This window comes from Gymnoscopelus microlampas (genome assembly GCF_963454915.1).
Source record: "Gymnoscopelus microlampas genome assembly, chromosome: 1".
NCBI classification, from domain to species: domain Eukaryota; kingdom Metazoa; phylum Chordata; class Actinopteri; order Myctophiformes; family Myctophidae; genus Gymnoscopelus; species Gymnoscopelus microlampas.
Genome location: NC_139962.1, coordinates 56,206,208 through 56,222,142, shown reverse-complemented (window position 1 = coordinate 56,222,142; position 15,935 = coordinate 56,206,208). Strand labels below are relative to the sequence as shown.

General features: G+C 44.3%; 1 protein-coding gene across 2 annotated transcripts in view; it reads right to left on the bottom strand.

The window, feature by feature from the left end:
- Positions 1-267: 267 nt before the first annotated feature.
- The window catches only part of LOC311048328 (insulin-like growth factor 1 receptor), a 91,604-nt gene continuing 75,936 nt past the window's right edge, over positions 268-15,935 (bottom strand). For both annotated transcript variants that reach the window (XM_084061557.1, XM_084061556.1), the window contains exons 16-21: positions 15,558-15,787; positions 14,744-14,854; positions 13,906-14,071; positions 7,329-7,458; positions 6,228-6,362; positions 268-2,443 (exon numbers count right to left, since the gene is read on the bottom strand). In XM_084061557.1, coding sequence (XP_083917683.1) covers positions 1,618-2,443; positions 6,228-6,362; positions 7,329-7,458; positions 13,906-14,071; positions 14,744-14,854; positions 15,558-15,787 — 1,598 coding nt within the window. In that variant the 3' untranslated portion in view covers positions 268-1,617. The remainder of the gene's footprint in view (positions 2,444-6,227; positions 6,363-7,328; positions 7,459-13,905; positions 14,072-14,743; positions 14,855-15,557; positions 15,788-15,935) is intronic.

Below are 15,935 nucleotides of genomic sequence, written 5' to 3'. Positions count from 1 at the left end.
CAGTTTGTTGTTTTGTTTTTTCTATTGGCTTTTATTCTAGGGCAGTGGTTCTCAAGTCCGGTCCAGGGTTCCCAGCCTGGACTTCCAATCAGCTGTCCAATCAGGGTTTACTTTAGACTGATCAGCTGCCCAATCAGGGTTTAGTTTAGACCTGGAGCCCCAGGTGAATGCAGTTAACTGCATGGTCAAATAGAAAACCAGAAGCGGCCTAGCTCTGGGTCCCTAGGACTGTAGTTGTAAATCACTGCTCTAGTCCCTTCCCACCTCTCTTTGTTTGTGTTCCTTTTATCTTGTATTTTGTGTGTGATTTCTGTATTATAAGTGCTTTTTGCTTGATTACTGAAGTAATCCGCCTTAATCCATTACTATTTTGAAATTATTCATTTTTATAGTTCAAATAGCCAATCTACAAGCTCACAACGTGTCGATGTAGATGGACTATTTTAAGATAATTTTCCATATTTTTTTTAGGCATTAAGGGTAAGATAGGACCCATGGTCTTCATGTAACGACACTTTGTGTCAGATGGGATGTGGCTCAATGCTGGAGGTCTCTCTGAAACGCAACAATGTGCATCAATGTCTAGAGATGGAGGCAGTGGGAAGGGACTTGGGGGTCGCTCCCATGAATCACAATTATTTGACCAAAAACAGAGTACCATAGAAACCAAAACACAGATTTACCAGTGTAAAAAAAAAAAACCTCTGGAGTGATAATAATAATAATAATAATAATTCAACAATCGGTTGCTTCCATGTTGAAATGGAGGAAGAGAGCCCAAACCCCAAAATGGAAGGACTGAAAATGGAGGACAACTGAAATATTAAGACAACAACAAAAAAAATACAATTTGGCAACACATTTGGCAGATTTGAACCATTCCCCCTTTCACGCCCCCGACGTACACAGGCCCCGCCCCCTTATGTTCGCTGACCTCAGCAGTCTCTGTGACAACGGGGGCGGAGCTGGGGTTCGGACCTAGAGTATGGCGTCACGAAGAAGACGCAACACTAAACCAAACACACACGCACACGCACACAGAGTAGTGTGGTGTAACAGAGAGAAAAGCCAAGCCTGTGTGTGTGTGTGTGTGTGTGTGTGTGTGTGTGTAGTACTCCAGTAACGAATAGCCTCCACACATCCTGCAATACGACAGTTTTCAATCAGTTTCTCCACAAATATAATAATAATAATAATAATAATAATAATAATAATGCCCAAACCCAACCAGCCTACCTTCCCAACCTGACAAAGGTCTGGAGTTCATATTTCGGCCTATTCCCAGAAAAAAAAAAGAACGAGTCGTCCGGTATCCCGTCTAACATTTCCCATGAGTCTTTGCTCCTCAAGAGAAACAAAACAAACTCCCGCCTGTGGGAACAGGCTACTTATTGTTTCAATGTAAAAACAAAGAGGGAACAGGGGCTACTTATTGTTTCAATGTAAAAACAAAGAGGGAACAGGGGCTACTTATTGTTTCAATGTAAAAACAAAGAGGGAACAGGGGGGCGTGTGCGTCTGATGGTTTGTTTGAGAGGGAGCAGGGGCGTCAGGATGCGTAGAAAAAAGGTCAAGGGGTCAAGAGGAGGAGGGTTCTAAGGGGCCTAGGGGGAGGGGTCAGCAGGCTGAGGAGGACTGGGGGAGAGGCATGGCTCGCTCGTTCTTCCGTTGTCCTCCAGCCCCTCCTCCCTCGCCCCCTCCTCCTCCTCCTCCACCTCCTCCTCCGTTCATGTGAGCGTACGGTTGGAGGTCGTCCAGGGACGGCCGCAGCATGACCACAGACTCCGCCCCTAACCCCGCCCCCAGTCCCGCGCCGTTAGACGCCAGCCGCCCGCCGCCGGCGGTCGGCGACGAGCGCTTCCTGTGCAGGGCGGAGCTCGGTGTGGAAGAGGAGGAGGAGGACGTGGTGGAGGAGAGCGGCGGGAGGTGGTGGGTGGGGCTCGACGCCGACGAGGGCGGAGTCAGCGGGAGCAGCGTCGGGAGGACGGAGGAGCAGGGGGGCGGGGCCTTGTAGTCGGAGCTGGGTGTGGGCGGAGTCTGTGGCTGTGGGTGTGGCTGGGTCTGGGAGGTGGCGGTCGGACAAACGGGGAGTCGTCCGGAGGAGTGGAAAGACGAGGAGGAGGTGGTGCCGACGTCCAGGGGGCCGGCCCTCTCCTGCGCCTCCTCCTGGTGGTCCGGCGTGTCCTCCTCGATGCCGCCGCCGCCGCACTTCTCCTTCAGGAAGGAGTCGCGGCGACGAGGAGGCGACGAGGACTGGTGGGGAGGAGGAGGCGAGGCGAAGGAGTCGTGGGGAGGAGGCGGCGGCCGCTGGTTGTCCTCGCCGTGGTAGAAGGAGAGCTCCTGGAAGGAGGGGTGCAGGTCCTCCCTGATGGTCTGGATGATCTCCAGGAAGGTGGGCCGCATCCGGGGGTTGTACTGCCAGCACAGACGCATCAGCTCGAAGCTACACACACACACACACACACACACACACACACACACACACACACACACACACACACACACACACACACACACACACACACACACACACACACACACACACACACACACACACACACACACACACACACACACACACACACACACACACACACACACACACACACACACACACAGTGAATGCAGGCACAGGTGCGCACGCAGTACACGCGCATTGATGCACACACACAGATGCAAAGAACATCCATACCATAGACTGTAAAAAAAATGATGGACAGCGTCACGCCATTGGTTTCTACAGACCGTAAATGAAGCCTATTTAACAGGGATTTCAAATACGCCATCTTTCTATATCCGGTTGATATCCGGTCCGAAATGCAAACGAAGACGAATGCTATTGGCTGAAACCGCAGCGAGGGCGGGTCTTCACTCGGTAGAACCAGTAGAAACCCTAGAAACATACCCTACTTTATCATTATCTTTAAAATAATCGGGACTATAATTTACCAAAACGTATATCATGGTGATTGCAAGAAGACTTTAAACTAGCGACTGGAAGAATACAGTATTTATGACAATGTTTATTAAGGTAATTAAATCAAGTGTAAAGTTTGGACAAAAACCCATCCGCTTGAATAGAGCCTAATTGATTCTGCAACCAGCAAGGGTGAAACAGCGAGACTACAGGCCATTCATATGAACTTTCATACTTCCTATATAGCCTCAATTTACAAGCCGAATGCTAGCCCCTTGGTCCATACATAGACACACACAGAAGACACACACACACACACAGATGCAAAGAACGTCCATACATAGACGCACACACACAGAAGATAAACACACACACAGACATGTTAGTCAGGTACGGCTCCATCAACTCTGTTCAGTAGAAGAACTCCATGTTCTCTGTATAGGAACAATATTTACTTTAGCTGAACCTTTTAGTTCCACCTTCCTAACGATAGCTCTGTCTTTCTGTCAGTCCGGACTCAGCCTCTTCTACCTTCTTCTAACTAAATCTAACAGAAATTGTACCGTTTCTCTGTAACTGTGTCTTAACTGCTGTACTGCCTCTGCCGACTGAATTTCCCCCACACGATCAATAAAGGGAAGGAAGGAAGGAAGGTCGGGTCGGTCAGTCGGTCTGTCCTCTTACTAAGTTCTGTTATTCCGTCACAGTCTTTTATGGGTGAGATTCGTGGTTAGAGTGAGAACCTTGAAAATGCAAAGACACCAGGTTTAATCCCCACACCAACCAGTTGTCTGGTCGGAGCAATAGGCTCAAATCCCCCTTCCATGCTCTCTCAATGAAACCATGAATGAAGGTAAATTACACTGCTGTACAAATAAGCAAATGTCAGTTAACCACTTACAGGCAGTGGTGTACTATGGCTTGTTCAAGGGTATGTTGGCTTTTATAGTTTTTTTTTTACATGATGTTGTGCTCACAGCATGCGACTGAGTCCTGAGTGACGTCAGGACTTCGGTACTCTGCACATTTGAATACAACAACATCAAATGCCAGAGTCAAATGACCATTTAAGAAAAGGAGATGCACTATTAGATGTAATTAACCAGCAAACTTGATTGGCCAGTACTGGTCATCTCATGTTTGCAAGGGGTTTTCATGAGATCTTTTGGAAGGAAAGCAACACCCAATGTCTGTGAAAAAAACAGAGTAAATACTGTGTTCCTCTGCCATTTGTGAACCATTATGTATGAGTATGAGGCCCAGCCAGTTACACATGGTATAATCTGCTAGCCACCTATTTAGCTGCGTCACCTTTTACACAGAACCCTGTCTTTTTCCCACACTACCACCAGGTGGTTAGTGTTTCTTCAGACTTCTACACAGAACCCTGTCTTTTCCCCACACTACCACCCAGTGTTCATTTTGACAGCAAATTTTGACATAGTCATTTGAATAAAAAAAAGCTCACAAGCTCACAACGCGACGCGTTGTGAGCTTGTAGATCTGATATTTTCAGAGCGCAGCACCCGAGCGCAACCACACATAAAATGACTCGTCTTTTAGTTCTACTGGATCTCTTCTCCACTAGATCCCTCCCTAACCTTTTAGTCTAGTTTTTATTTGTTGACGAAATTGTCAATATATTTAGTCTTAGTTTTAGTCATCATAGCTTAGTTTTTGTCAGTGAAAAAAGGTAGCCGACATTTTTTCGCCATAGTTTTAGTCGACAAAATTGGCAGTCTATGCACGGAGTGTCATTCCGTGCATAGACAACTGTAAAACCCGAAAATCCGTGCATAGCCGCCTCGCATCTCCCCCATTGACTAAACCATTTCGGAGGCGCGCAGTCTCAAGCGAACTGGAGCCACGTGAGGGACAAGCGAACAAGTTGCCGTCCGAGCCTACTCAGCACCGTTTGAGTTACAGTATGTACCGATAGGCACAGAATCGTACATTTTGTTGTGGGGACTGCTCTGCTTCCGGGTTGCAACCGGTTACGCCCACCGTGGGACTCGCCGTACATATGCACGGATTTTCGGGTTTTCTAGGCGACTATGCACGGAATCACGTGCACTCATGGGTCCATGCAATGTATACTAAATTGTGTGAGATCAGGCTGCACCAACAGTAACCAGGTGCTAAGCATTTCTTCAGACTTCTACACAGAACCCGGTCTTTTTCCCACACCACCACCAGTAACCAGGTGGTTAGCATTTCTTCAGTGCATCATATCTCTCCTGTTGCAATACAGAATGTCTCACATTGAGCTTCTGTATTTCAGCCAAATGTTAATCATTCCAGTCTTTACTGCGGCTGTCTGTCATGTTAATGGACACATAATGATGACACTTGAGTGCGTTTTTTTTTTTCTCTTTTCCTGTACTCTGTACTCCTTCAACAAGTTCTCAACTATACGGTAGTTTTTTTTTTTTTCAGAGTCCATCTGTCATAATTTACTCCCAACGTGTATGCAAGTGTTGCCAGATTTTTTTGATGAGAGAAATAAGCAACCAGGTCTATGAACACAAGCCCAAAAGAATCGACTATTATAGGCCAAGTGAGCACTTTAAACCTATATACTTAGACCCTCCAGAAAAATGCGATTATGCGATCGCAGAATTTACCGCATTATCATCAAAATGGCGCATAATTATGCGGGGGTAACGTTTTTTCAAAAAGGCCGCATCGCATCGCATAATATACGCGTCGCATCACATAATATGCACATCGCATCGCATAATATGCGTTTCGCATCGCATATTTCTGCATATTTCGCAACTTTTCACATATTTCGCAACTTTTCACATATCGCATATTTCGCAGATTGCCGCATATTGACGCATATTTCACAACTTTCCGCATATTTCGCAACTTCCCGCAATTTCACCGCTTAAAATTGCAAAAAACACCGCATATTTCATCGCAAAATCAAGGATTTTAGCCTGCATAATCAAAAGTTTTAGCCCGCATAATCAAGGATTTTTGCCCGCGTTTTTCTGGAGGGTCTATATACTGTACATTGGCTGTTTGAAAATAGCCGATCTACAAGCTCAAGCTTGTGAGCTTGTAGATCAACTATTTTCAAAATCTTGAAGAAAAAAAAAAATATATAGGAATTTTTGTTTGGAGTCTCTCGTTTCAGGTGGGGGGTCCCCGGACAAATAGATATCAAATTGGGGGTCCTTGCCATGAAAATGTTTGAGAACGTTAGGCAACTACACTTTAGAAACATGCCCCAAAAAAACGTAACCCACAACTACCGATATTTACAACCAATACTTTGCAGTGTGTGTGTGTGTACAGTACTTACAGCATATCAGGACAGTTCTGTGGTTTGTCCAGTAGTCCGCCCTCGATGACGAAACGCAGCACCTGCTCATTAGACATGCCCTGGTAGGGCTGCTCTGCTAGCGTGGCTATCTCCCATAGCACCACACCAAATGACCTGCACACACACACACACACACACACACACACACACACACACACACACACACACACACACACACACACACACACACACACACACACACACACACACACACACACACACACACACACACACACACACACACACACACAATGTTAATGGTTGTGGAGGGCGGATGTTGTTCTCATGGGTGTCTTGGCTTCAGTTCAACCAAACTTCAAAAAGCCAGACCTCCTCCAGGAAATGTGTGTGTCTGTGAGAGTGTGCAGGCATGTGTGTGTGTGTGTGTGTGTGTGTGTGTGTGTGTGTGTGTGTGTGTGTGTGTGTGTGTGTGTGTGTGTGTGTGTGTGTGTGTGTGTTGCTGGAAGCTGTAGGACATGTAGTTAACAGTAAAGGGTCTGCACTGTAATTTAACATCTGGAAAACGACAAACTCCCAAAGACAGGCAGTGGGTCCAACCCTAGAGACATCTTTCTCACTCTCTCGCTCTCTCTCTCCTTCCATCCCATTTCTCTTCATCCTCTCTCTCTCCCTCCCTCCATCCCATTTCTCTTCATCTTCTCCCTCCCTCTCCTTTCATCCGCTCTCTTTCCATCCCATTTCTCCATCAGGAAGTGAGTTAATAGGGGGGTTAACAGGCCCTCTGAACTTACAGGAAGAACGCTTTCTCACACACACACACACACACACACACACACACACACACACACACACACACACACACACACACACACACACACACACACACACACACACACACACACACACACACACACACACACACACACACACACACACACACACACACACTTCGGTTGCACCTGTTTCCTATTAAACAGCACAACAGACTGTTGTTTGAATGCATGTTTGACAGAATGTATGTGTGTGTGTGTGTGTGTGTGTGTGTGTGTGTGTGTGTGTGTGTGTGTGTGTGTGTGTGTGTGTGTGTGTGTGTGTGTGTGTGTGTGTGTGTTGTCCTACCAGACATCAGAGTTAGTGGTGAAGACTCCGTCTTTCAGTGACTCAGGTGACATCCATCTGACAGGCAGCAGACCTTTACCTCCTTTACGATAGTAGTCCGTCTCGTAGATGTCCCTGGTCATACCAAAGTCTACACACACACACACACACACACACACACACACACACACACACACACACACACACACACACACACACACAAGATACATAAATAAACAGACAGACATACAAACAGGCACACACATATCGTTGCTGTCGGGCAGAAACCTCGTATCTTCTCCATATTCTAACTTCTTTCAGTTTTTTCGTACATTAATGCGCTACTTGATCCAACACAGACGCAGTAAAGACTCTTCACAACACCTATACTGCAACTGTGGCATCCAGGTGAACATGACGTTAAATCATAAAAGGTGGACACGTTAAAACATTACCACTTGAACTGGATAGCTCTGAGGAGACTACACGATTCTCACAAATGCTTCATCAACTTTCCCACGGCTGTCCCAAGCAGACGCACGGACGGCATCCACTGCCTAACTGTTACAGTATAACCTGTGAGTAGTGGTCTATAATGTATTGCCTTAGCAGGTCAGCTGAGCCATGTTATGAAGGATTCATCTGAAACGCCCATTTGTGTCAGATACATTTGAATCATTCCGGACACTTGGGACCGGCAGGTTAACACATTCACTGACTGACAGATATTATTTAATTAAATACACACACACACGCGCGCGCACACACACGCGCGCGCGCGCGCACACACAGAAGAGGCTAGAGATGTTTTGAGGATGTCGTCATAATGACAAACAAAGAGTAAACAAATAAATCTTGTGTCTATCAGGCAGCCAATAATGTCTTCATCTGGAGCCTGTGCTCTAATGTGTTCCATACAGCTGTTAAATAAGTGTCATCACTCAACATTTTTACTTTACTGCCATGTGTTACAATGGAATACTTTTACTCCCCCATTCACCCACACACGGTATCACTCCTAAATAATAATTAATAGTACTTCTGAACATATCAGGTTATAGGGTGAGGTTATGGTACATCATCATCACAGGGTTAAGAGTTACAAGCTCACTGCTTTGCAAGCTTGCAGTGGTGGAAAAAGTACTCAAATGTTTTACTTAAGTAAAAGTATCAATACTGCAACGTAGAGGTACTCTGTTAGAAGTAAAAGTCTGGAATTAAAAATTTACTTGAGTAAAAGTACATAAGTATTGGTATCAAAAGGTACATAAAGTATCAAAAGTAAAAGTACTAAAATGTTTTTAAATAGCAGATCTACAAGCTCACAACGCGTCGCGATGTGACACGTTGTGAGCTTGTAGATCTGCTATTTTCAAATAGCCTAGGTATAAAATAGGGCTAAAGTGGTTAATGTACGTTTTATAATGTAACAATTCATATCTGCGAAGTAACCGGTTACTAAAGTTTTCAAATAATTGTAGGGGAGTAAAAGTACAATATTTATCTCTGAGATGTAGTGGGGTAGAAGTAAAAGTATAGACGATTGGAAATACTCCAGTAAAGTAAAAATACCTCAAAATTGTACTTGAGTACATGTACTTAGTTACTTTACACCACTGGTTGCAAGCTTGTAGACCGCCCAGTTTCGGCACATAAAACACTGTCATACGTATGCGTGGATTAAAGCATAATAAAATCTCATGACTGAAAAATGTTTGTATGACCAAGTCCTAATGTGTGTCTTATTTATGCTTTGTTTATTCAACGTAATAAATCAGGCTTTAGGGCTGTCCCGCCGCCCATTGTGACAGTAGCCCGACTCACCACACGTTGAGTATGAGTGATATTGCAACTCTCTTGGGAATTATTTGTAGACATTGCAGAAATCCATTGTATCCATTGTACTCTTGTAAGCTCTTACTTGCTTCTAACAGTGGATACATTCCAGGGCCGTCTTTCACACAAGAAAGACTTATGCAGACTTATTCTGCCTTGTACCTACAAGGCATTTTGTTTGCACGTGTGGAACATTTTTTCAATTAACCCTTTAAGACCTGAGGTGATTCTTAACACATCGGGTGCCGAACACGGTCTGAACCGTGTGCTTACATAGTGGCGCTTCCGCCGCTTCGGTGCCGAACACGGTCTGAACCGTGAGTTTAGTCTTTTTGTTTTTTTTGTTTTTCTCCACGCGGGCGGGGCTAGAGCAGCTCTGGGAGCACCCATTGTAATCCTGCGAAGGAAGTGCCAGATCGCTCACCGGAAACACATTTTTTTCCCCCATCCGCTTCCTGTCTATTTCCTACTTTGAAACGCCTATATCTCCGAATCTGTTTCCTGTGGGGAAAACCGGTCATGCGCGATCCCCCCCCCGTTGTAACCCACGAGGGGAATGTTATGGTTCCAGCCTGTAGCCAGGCTCATGGCACAACATGAATCGATGCTTTTTTTCCGTGGATTTGCTTGTAACGCACGCGGAAGCTTTAAACAGCAAAGCGCAGTCAATGGGCAGAATGCTGGCACCCACGGTAAGTTGTTATGAAAAAATGCTGGCACCCGATGTGTTAAAAAAACTTTTTTTTTTTTTAAAGATTTTTCAAAAATAGCAGATCTACAAGCTCATAGCGCGGCACTCGGTGCCGCGCTATGAGCTTGCATATCTGCTATTTTTGAATAGCCAAATAAATCTAAAGTGACACAGATCCGTTCCAGGTCTTAATGGGTTAAGTGTCATTGGTCCGGGTTGGAGGCAGAGAAAGAAACAAAGTGCTCTAATGGCAGTGGTGTAAAGTCACTAGGTATTTACTCAAGTACAATTTTGAGGTGTTTTTTTTACTTTACTGGAGTATTTCCAGTTTTCAGTACTTACCTACTTCTACTCCACTACATCTCAGAGGCAAATATTGTGCTTTTACTCCACTACAATTATTTGAAAACTTTAGTTACTAGTTACTTTGCAGATATAGATTATTATATTATAAAATATACATTAACCACTTTAGCCCTATTTTATACATAAGACTATTTGAAAATAGCCGATCTACAAGCTCAGAACGCGTCGCATCACGCGCGTTTGTGAGCTTGTAGATCAGCTATTTTCAAACATTTTAGTACTTTTACTTTTGGTACTTTAAGCATGTTTTGATGCCAATACTTTTGTACTTTTACTCAAGTAACATTTTGAACACAGGCCATTTACTTGTAACAGAGTATTTTCATATTGTGGTATTGCTACTTTTACTTAAGTAAAACATCTGAGTACTTCTTCCACCACTGTCTAATGGCGGCAACAAACAACATCTTGCAGCAATCAGTTAGAACCAGGTGTTAGTTAGGTATCCTTGCCTCCTTAGAGATACGGCTTGGTTCAGGGTCAGTTGTGGCCAGGGTTAGGGTATCCTATCCTTACCTCCTTAACCCATTAAGACCTGGAACGCATCTGTGTCACTTTAGATTTCTTTGGCTACTCAAAAATAGCAGATATACAAGCTCATAGCGCGGCACCGAGTGCCGCGCTATGAGCTTGTAGATCTGCTATTTTTGTTAAATCGTGGAAAAATATTTTTCATATATTTTCAAAAAACTGTGGCGATTTTGTGTCCGCTTTAGAATGGAGGCGGATGGCAACGAAAATATCCCGAGAAGAATAATTCCGCTTCCGGTGGTGCTACAATGAAATGTGTCGTGGCGAACGAGGCCTACAATGAAATTTCAACCTGTGAGTAAAAAAGACCACTTCGCGTAGATCTACGCGACTGGCACTCTGCACAATTAAGTAGGTTCGTGTAGATATACGCGACTGGCACTCAATGTGTTAATGGGTTAAGAGATATGGTTTGTTTCAGGGTCAGGTGAAGGCTGCAGCATACTTTTTGTTTTTGCAGAAACAAACTTTGATGAGATCTTTAGTGCAAAATGGTTTCATTGCGGAGAAAACCAACCAACGCATGACCTTGCTGCAGTAGTTGCACCTCCAAGGTTTTTTCTAACAAGCTGAACATCGTCACCGCAGAGACACCAACGCAAACATCACGTATGAGTGGTCGGAGATTCAAGGCTCACGATTGATATGGTTTTATTTCTGCACAATCTGCCCGGTAACGAACCACGGACAGTTTTGAAGAAAGGTTGGCTGAGGGGGTTAGGACTGAGGTACAAACCACTCTGAGGGGCTGCTATACAAACACAACCAGATGGATTAATTAATGGAGGGAGTGAGAGAGAGAGATGGCACATACAATTTATCCACTGTGTCTGTTGCCTGAAAGGGTCAAAACACATTGAAGGTTGGCGAAAACAAACACTGGAAACCAAGGTTTCCAGCGTTCCAGTTCTAGCACTGCATACAGTCGGTATACGTACTTTATACATTCAGCAATCAGCGTGGAGCTGAATAGAGAATAAAATAATTTTATCCCCAGTGATCTTGTTCTCTGCTCAACTTCTTTTTAAGTAAGCTGCCAGCTTTAAAGGTTCAGGGGTCAAAGGTCAAGGCTAGGGTTACAGTCATGTTGTATACTGTTCAATGTACTGAAATGATGTGATTTGAGTATACTGTATTACAACTGTATTAAAAGTAGTCGAGCAGGCAAAATATGTCCCCAAATTAGTTGACTTTTCATGACTTTAATGTTCCGCTTTTACAGCAGAATTACGCACAATATTTTTAACCTTTTGAACACTGACATCACGTTTGTAACTTATCATTTGACTACCACAGTATGAATTGATCCATGCACAGCAGCCATATTGGAAAGAAATTGGGCCTCTTCCTTGCTTCCTTCACAGGTGTTACCAATGATACTAATAAAGGCCCTGTTCCATTTAGAGTAGCACGGTGGTTCTCACATTTTGTTTAATTTCAAGGACCCCCATAACTCTGAGAGTGTACAAATGGAACCAAATATACCTGTAACCTTACGGGTCCATTTGGTTCCATTCGTACACTCTCAGAGTTTCACACTCGTCCCTGGACCACACTTTGAGACCCACTGGTGTAGCAGAGTGTTTCCAATGAGCCAACATGAAAAATATCAGCACCCTTACTCTGCTTGGAACAGAGCCTTCATTAATGTCATTGGTAAGACCTGTGAAGGAGGTAAGGAAGAGGACCAATTTCTTTCCAATATGGCTGCTGTGCATAGAGCCTATTAATCTATTAGTAGCTTCCAAACTGAGCTGACAGATGTTGTTTTGACTTGTTTTCTGCTTGACGTGTTGTCTTACTGTTGTTAGAATAGGTACTGATGACCTGATAGATAAATGAATAAAGTGGGCAGCAACACACTCAAGGCCTCCTCTAAGGGAAGAGGAACACAGCTGTCAGGGGTTTGTTTTGTTTAACGCTATCTGTTTAAAGCTCTGGGCTCTGGAACAGTCTATCTGCCCACAGAGATAATCACAACTACATCTGTGTTTTTTTTTCAAAACAATTCAAAGCATCTAGCTTTTAATTAAAGACTTAGTTTGCTGTCATCATTTTTCTGTTAACCTTCTCCTAGCTTTCACATTGTTTTTCTTTTTGTTGCTGCGATTAATTGTCTCATATTATATTTAGCGGTGGCCTAAAGGTTACAGGAGCGCACTTGTTGCCAGAAGTTTGCCGGTTTGCAAGCATAAAATGTCCAAATACTAAACAGACCACAGGAGAAAGAACACAGAGTACACACAAAGTCTAAAGTGAAATGGGAATAATAGGCATCCTTTGTGCCTCTTAGTGCTTTCTGCTGTGGCCCACTTTGTACTTGAGTGAAAACAAAACCTGAATTGACAGCACTTGAGATTAGGGTTAAAAAGTTATTCTGGATATAGAACAAGGTCTATTCAGAATGTGGTTTAAATAAAGCAGGCCATCAACAGGAATTCAATACACACCTTTACTGAGTAAATGGAAAGAACACATTGGCAGCATCGCAGACAACAGTCTTAAGAAGACTTTACTTCAGAAAAGAAAAGAAAGTTCAAGGTAAAATCAGTCAATCTATTTCATTGTACTAGAGGCATCTAGAGTTCGGGCTGCTACGCGCCCTCACGCCTACAGTACGTTGCACCGCCGATCCGACTCATGACAACGCGTTTTATTTTATTTATTTTTTGTCTGATGTCATGACGACATGTTTTGTTTGGGTCTGATCTGATGTCATGCTGTCACAGTCAGCATGACACATGCCATATCTGGGTGTAGCTGCAGTGGGAACTATATATGGTTGTGTCTGAGCCATAGTGAATTCTATACAAGTAACGTTGCGTAGAGGAAAGACGTCCGCGCAGAGCTGTAGCTCCAATAGAACGCTTACTGTGCAATTATCAGGTACACAACGGGCATCTTTTCTCTATTCTCGTTATTTATTTGGTCTTGCATCATCGACTACTGGATGTGCAGTAGTGTTGCGTTCAGATTTTTTAGTCAATTAAAATAAGCACACTTCCACTGTCTTCCAATATGAAATACATTCAACATTGTACTCAACATTGTGAAAATTGAGTGCACTGAGCAGCAGACAATAGTAGACAGTGGACTGCTCCAAGCTTTTGCCCACAGCCATTCGTTTGGTTGTGGGGTCACACTCAGAGTTATAGTGTCAGAGGCTACTCTTACCTCCTATTTTGACAGTGTAGTCCTCGGCCACCATGCAGTTCCTGGCGGCCAGGTCTCTGTGGACAAACTTGTTGGCGTTAAGGTAAGCCATGCCGTCCGAGATCTCTCCCGCCATCTGAGTCATCTTACTGAGAGGAGGGAGGGACTCACTGAGGTTTGTATGCCCCTGGAGGGGGGAGGGAGAGAGAGAGAGAGAGAGACCTAAATGTTTGTACCATAAACACAGCCGAGACATTCCCACGAGGAGGAAGCAGACAGGATGTCCGACAAGAGCTTCACAAGCTGCTTTGAAGGCAACTCAAAATCAGGGCTGCCAAGATTATGACATTTTACTTGACGATTAATTGTCGCTCAGATAATTGCGATTAACGATTTAATTGTCATTGAACATTATAACAAATTAATTCATTTGAATGAATAACATTTTTATTTCTGTTTGGCTTTTAGGCTTTGTAAACAAATGTTGCACAGGGCATATATGAAAAAAACATACACATAATTACTCTATACTTTCAAAAAAACATGAACTCATTCAGTGCCAATGACGTGTAACACGGCAATTATTTTCCAAAGCCCACAGTGCCAATGATATGTAACACGTCAAAACTGTGTTTTCAGTGTTTATGCTAGATAGCAGCAGCAGAAGTTAGTCATAGTAACAGTGACAATAGTAGCAGTTGTAGTAGTAATACATCTTTAGGAGATCACAGAGAACTGAGTTGGCATTAAAGCTGAAGTACTAGTAGCAGTAGTAGTATGGTGATAGGACAACGTTCAGCAGAGTGTAGAGACCTCAGGTACCAGTAATATGGTTGACAGTATCAGTAGCTGTACGTACCTCTTTCCCAGAGCGCAGACCTCTCAGGTAACTCTTCAGATCTCCTTTGGTCATCAGCTCCATGATCACCAGGGTGGGCTGTCCCTGAGAGACCACACCCAGCAAACGCACCTGCAGCCAATCACAACGCAGCATGAGCACCACATCACCAGGGAGTGACTCAAATGACTCAAGTCTTTGTTTTGTGTCGAGTCGGACACGTTTCATAGACTTATTTTAAAATCATGATTTTTAATTACGTTTCTATGACTTCATAATGGCGGTGCCACTGAGATGAAAAGTGTTTTGTAACACTGAAAACAATGTGAGTAATGTAATGCATCAACATCTACAATTCCAAGTACTTGTCAGGGTAGGGGCTCATCAGTTCAAATATGATTATTTTGGGGTGGGTCACGGACTGAAAAGGTTGTGAACCACTGTCCTACGGCAGTGGTTCTCAATCTTTTTCGTGCCAAGGACCCCCAAATTGATACATATCAGCCCACGGACCCCCATTTGAAAAGATATGCCAGGGACCCCCAAAAGAGAAATTTTCTTAAAGGTTATAGCAGTGATTCTGAACCATTTCAATTTCAAGGAACCCAATTTGATATGCATTAGGCCATGAACCCGCCGATTTGATGGCATTTGTATCTCTGGGACCCCAATATACACTGTAAAATCAATGTTAATATAACTCTGTCCATTTTGTTCCTGACTATCAATCATTTGACTGCATGGGGACCCCCTGGAACCCCCTCAAGGACCCCTTGGGGGTCCCCGGACCCCACTTTGAGAACCACTGTCTCCTACGGTGTGGGTCAGAGCGTACCACGTGGTGGCAGTTGAACTCCTTCATGACGGAGGCCTCGTTGAGGAACTCGATGCGCTCCCTCATGCTGGCCGACTCTGTCACCGTCTTCACGGCGACTCTGGTCTCCGCCTCGTCCTTGACCACGCCCTTGGCCAGGCCCTCGTACACCATGCCGAACGAGCCCTGGCCCAGCTCCTTGCTCAGGACGATCTTCTCCCGCAGCACCTCCCACTCGTCTGGGACGTACACTGCTCAGCAGGAGAGGAGAGAGGAGGAGGAGAGGAGGAGGAGAGGATTAGGGGCCAGTGGTAGGAGAGCGGAGAAGAGATTTTCCCTTTACCACTTAAGCCCTATATACACTTCGTCATACGACAAATAGTTGATCTACAAGCTCAC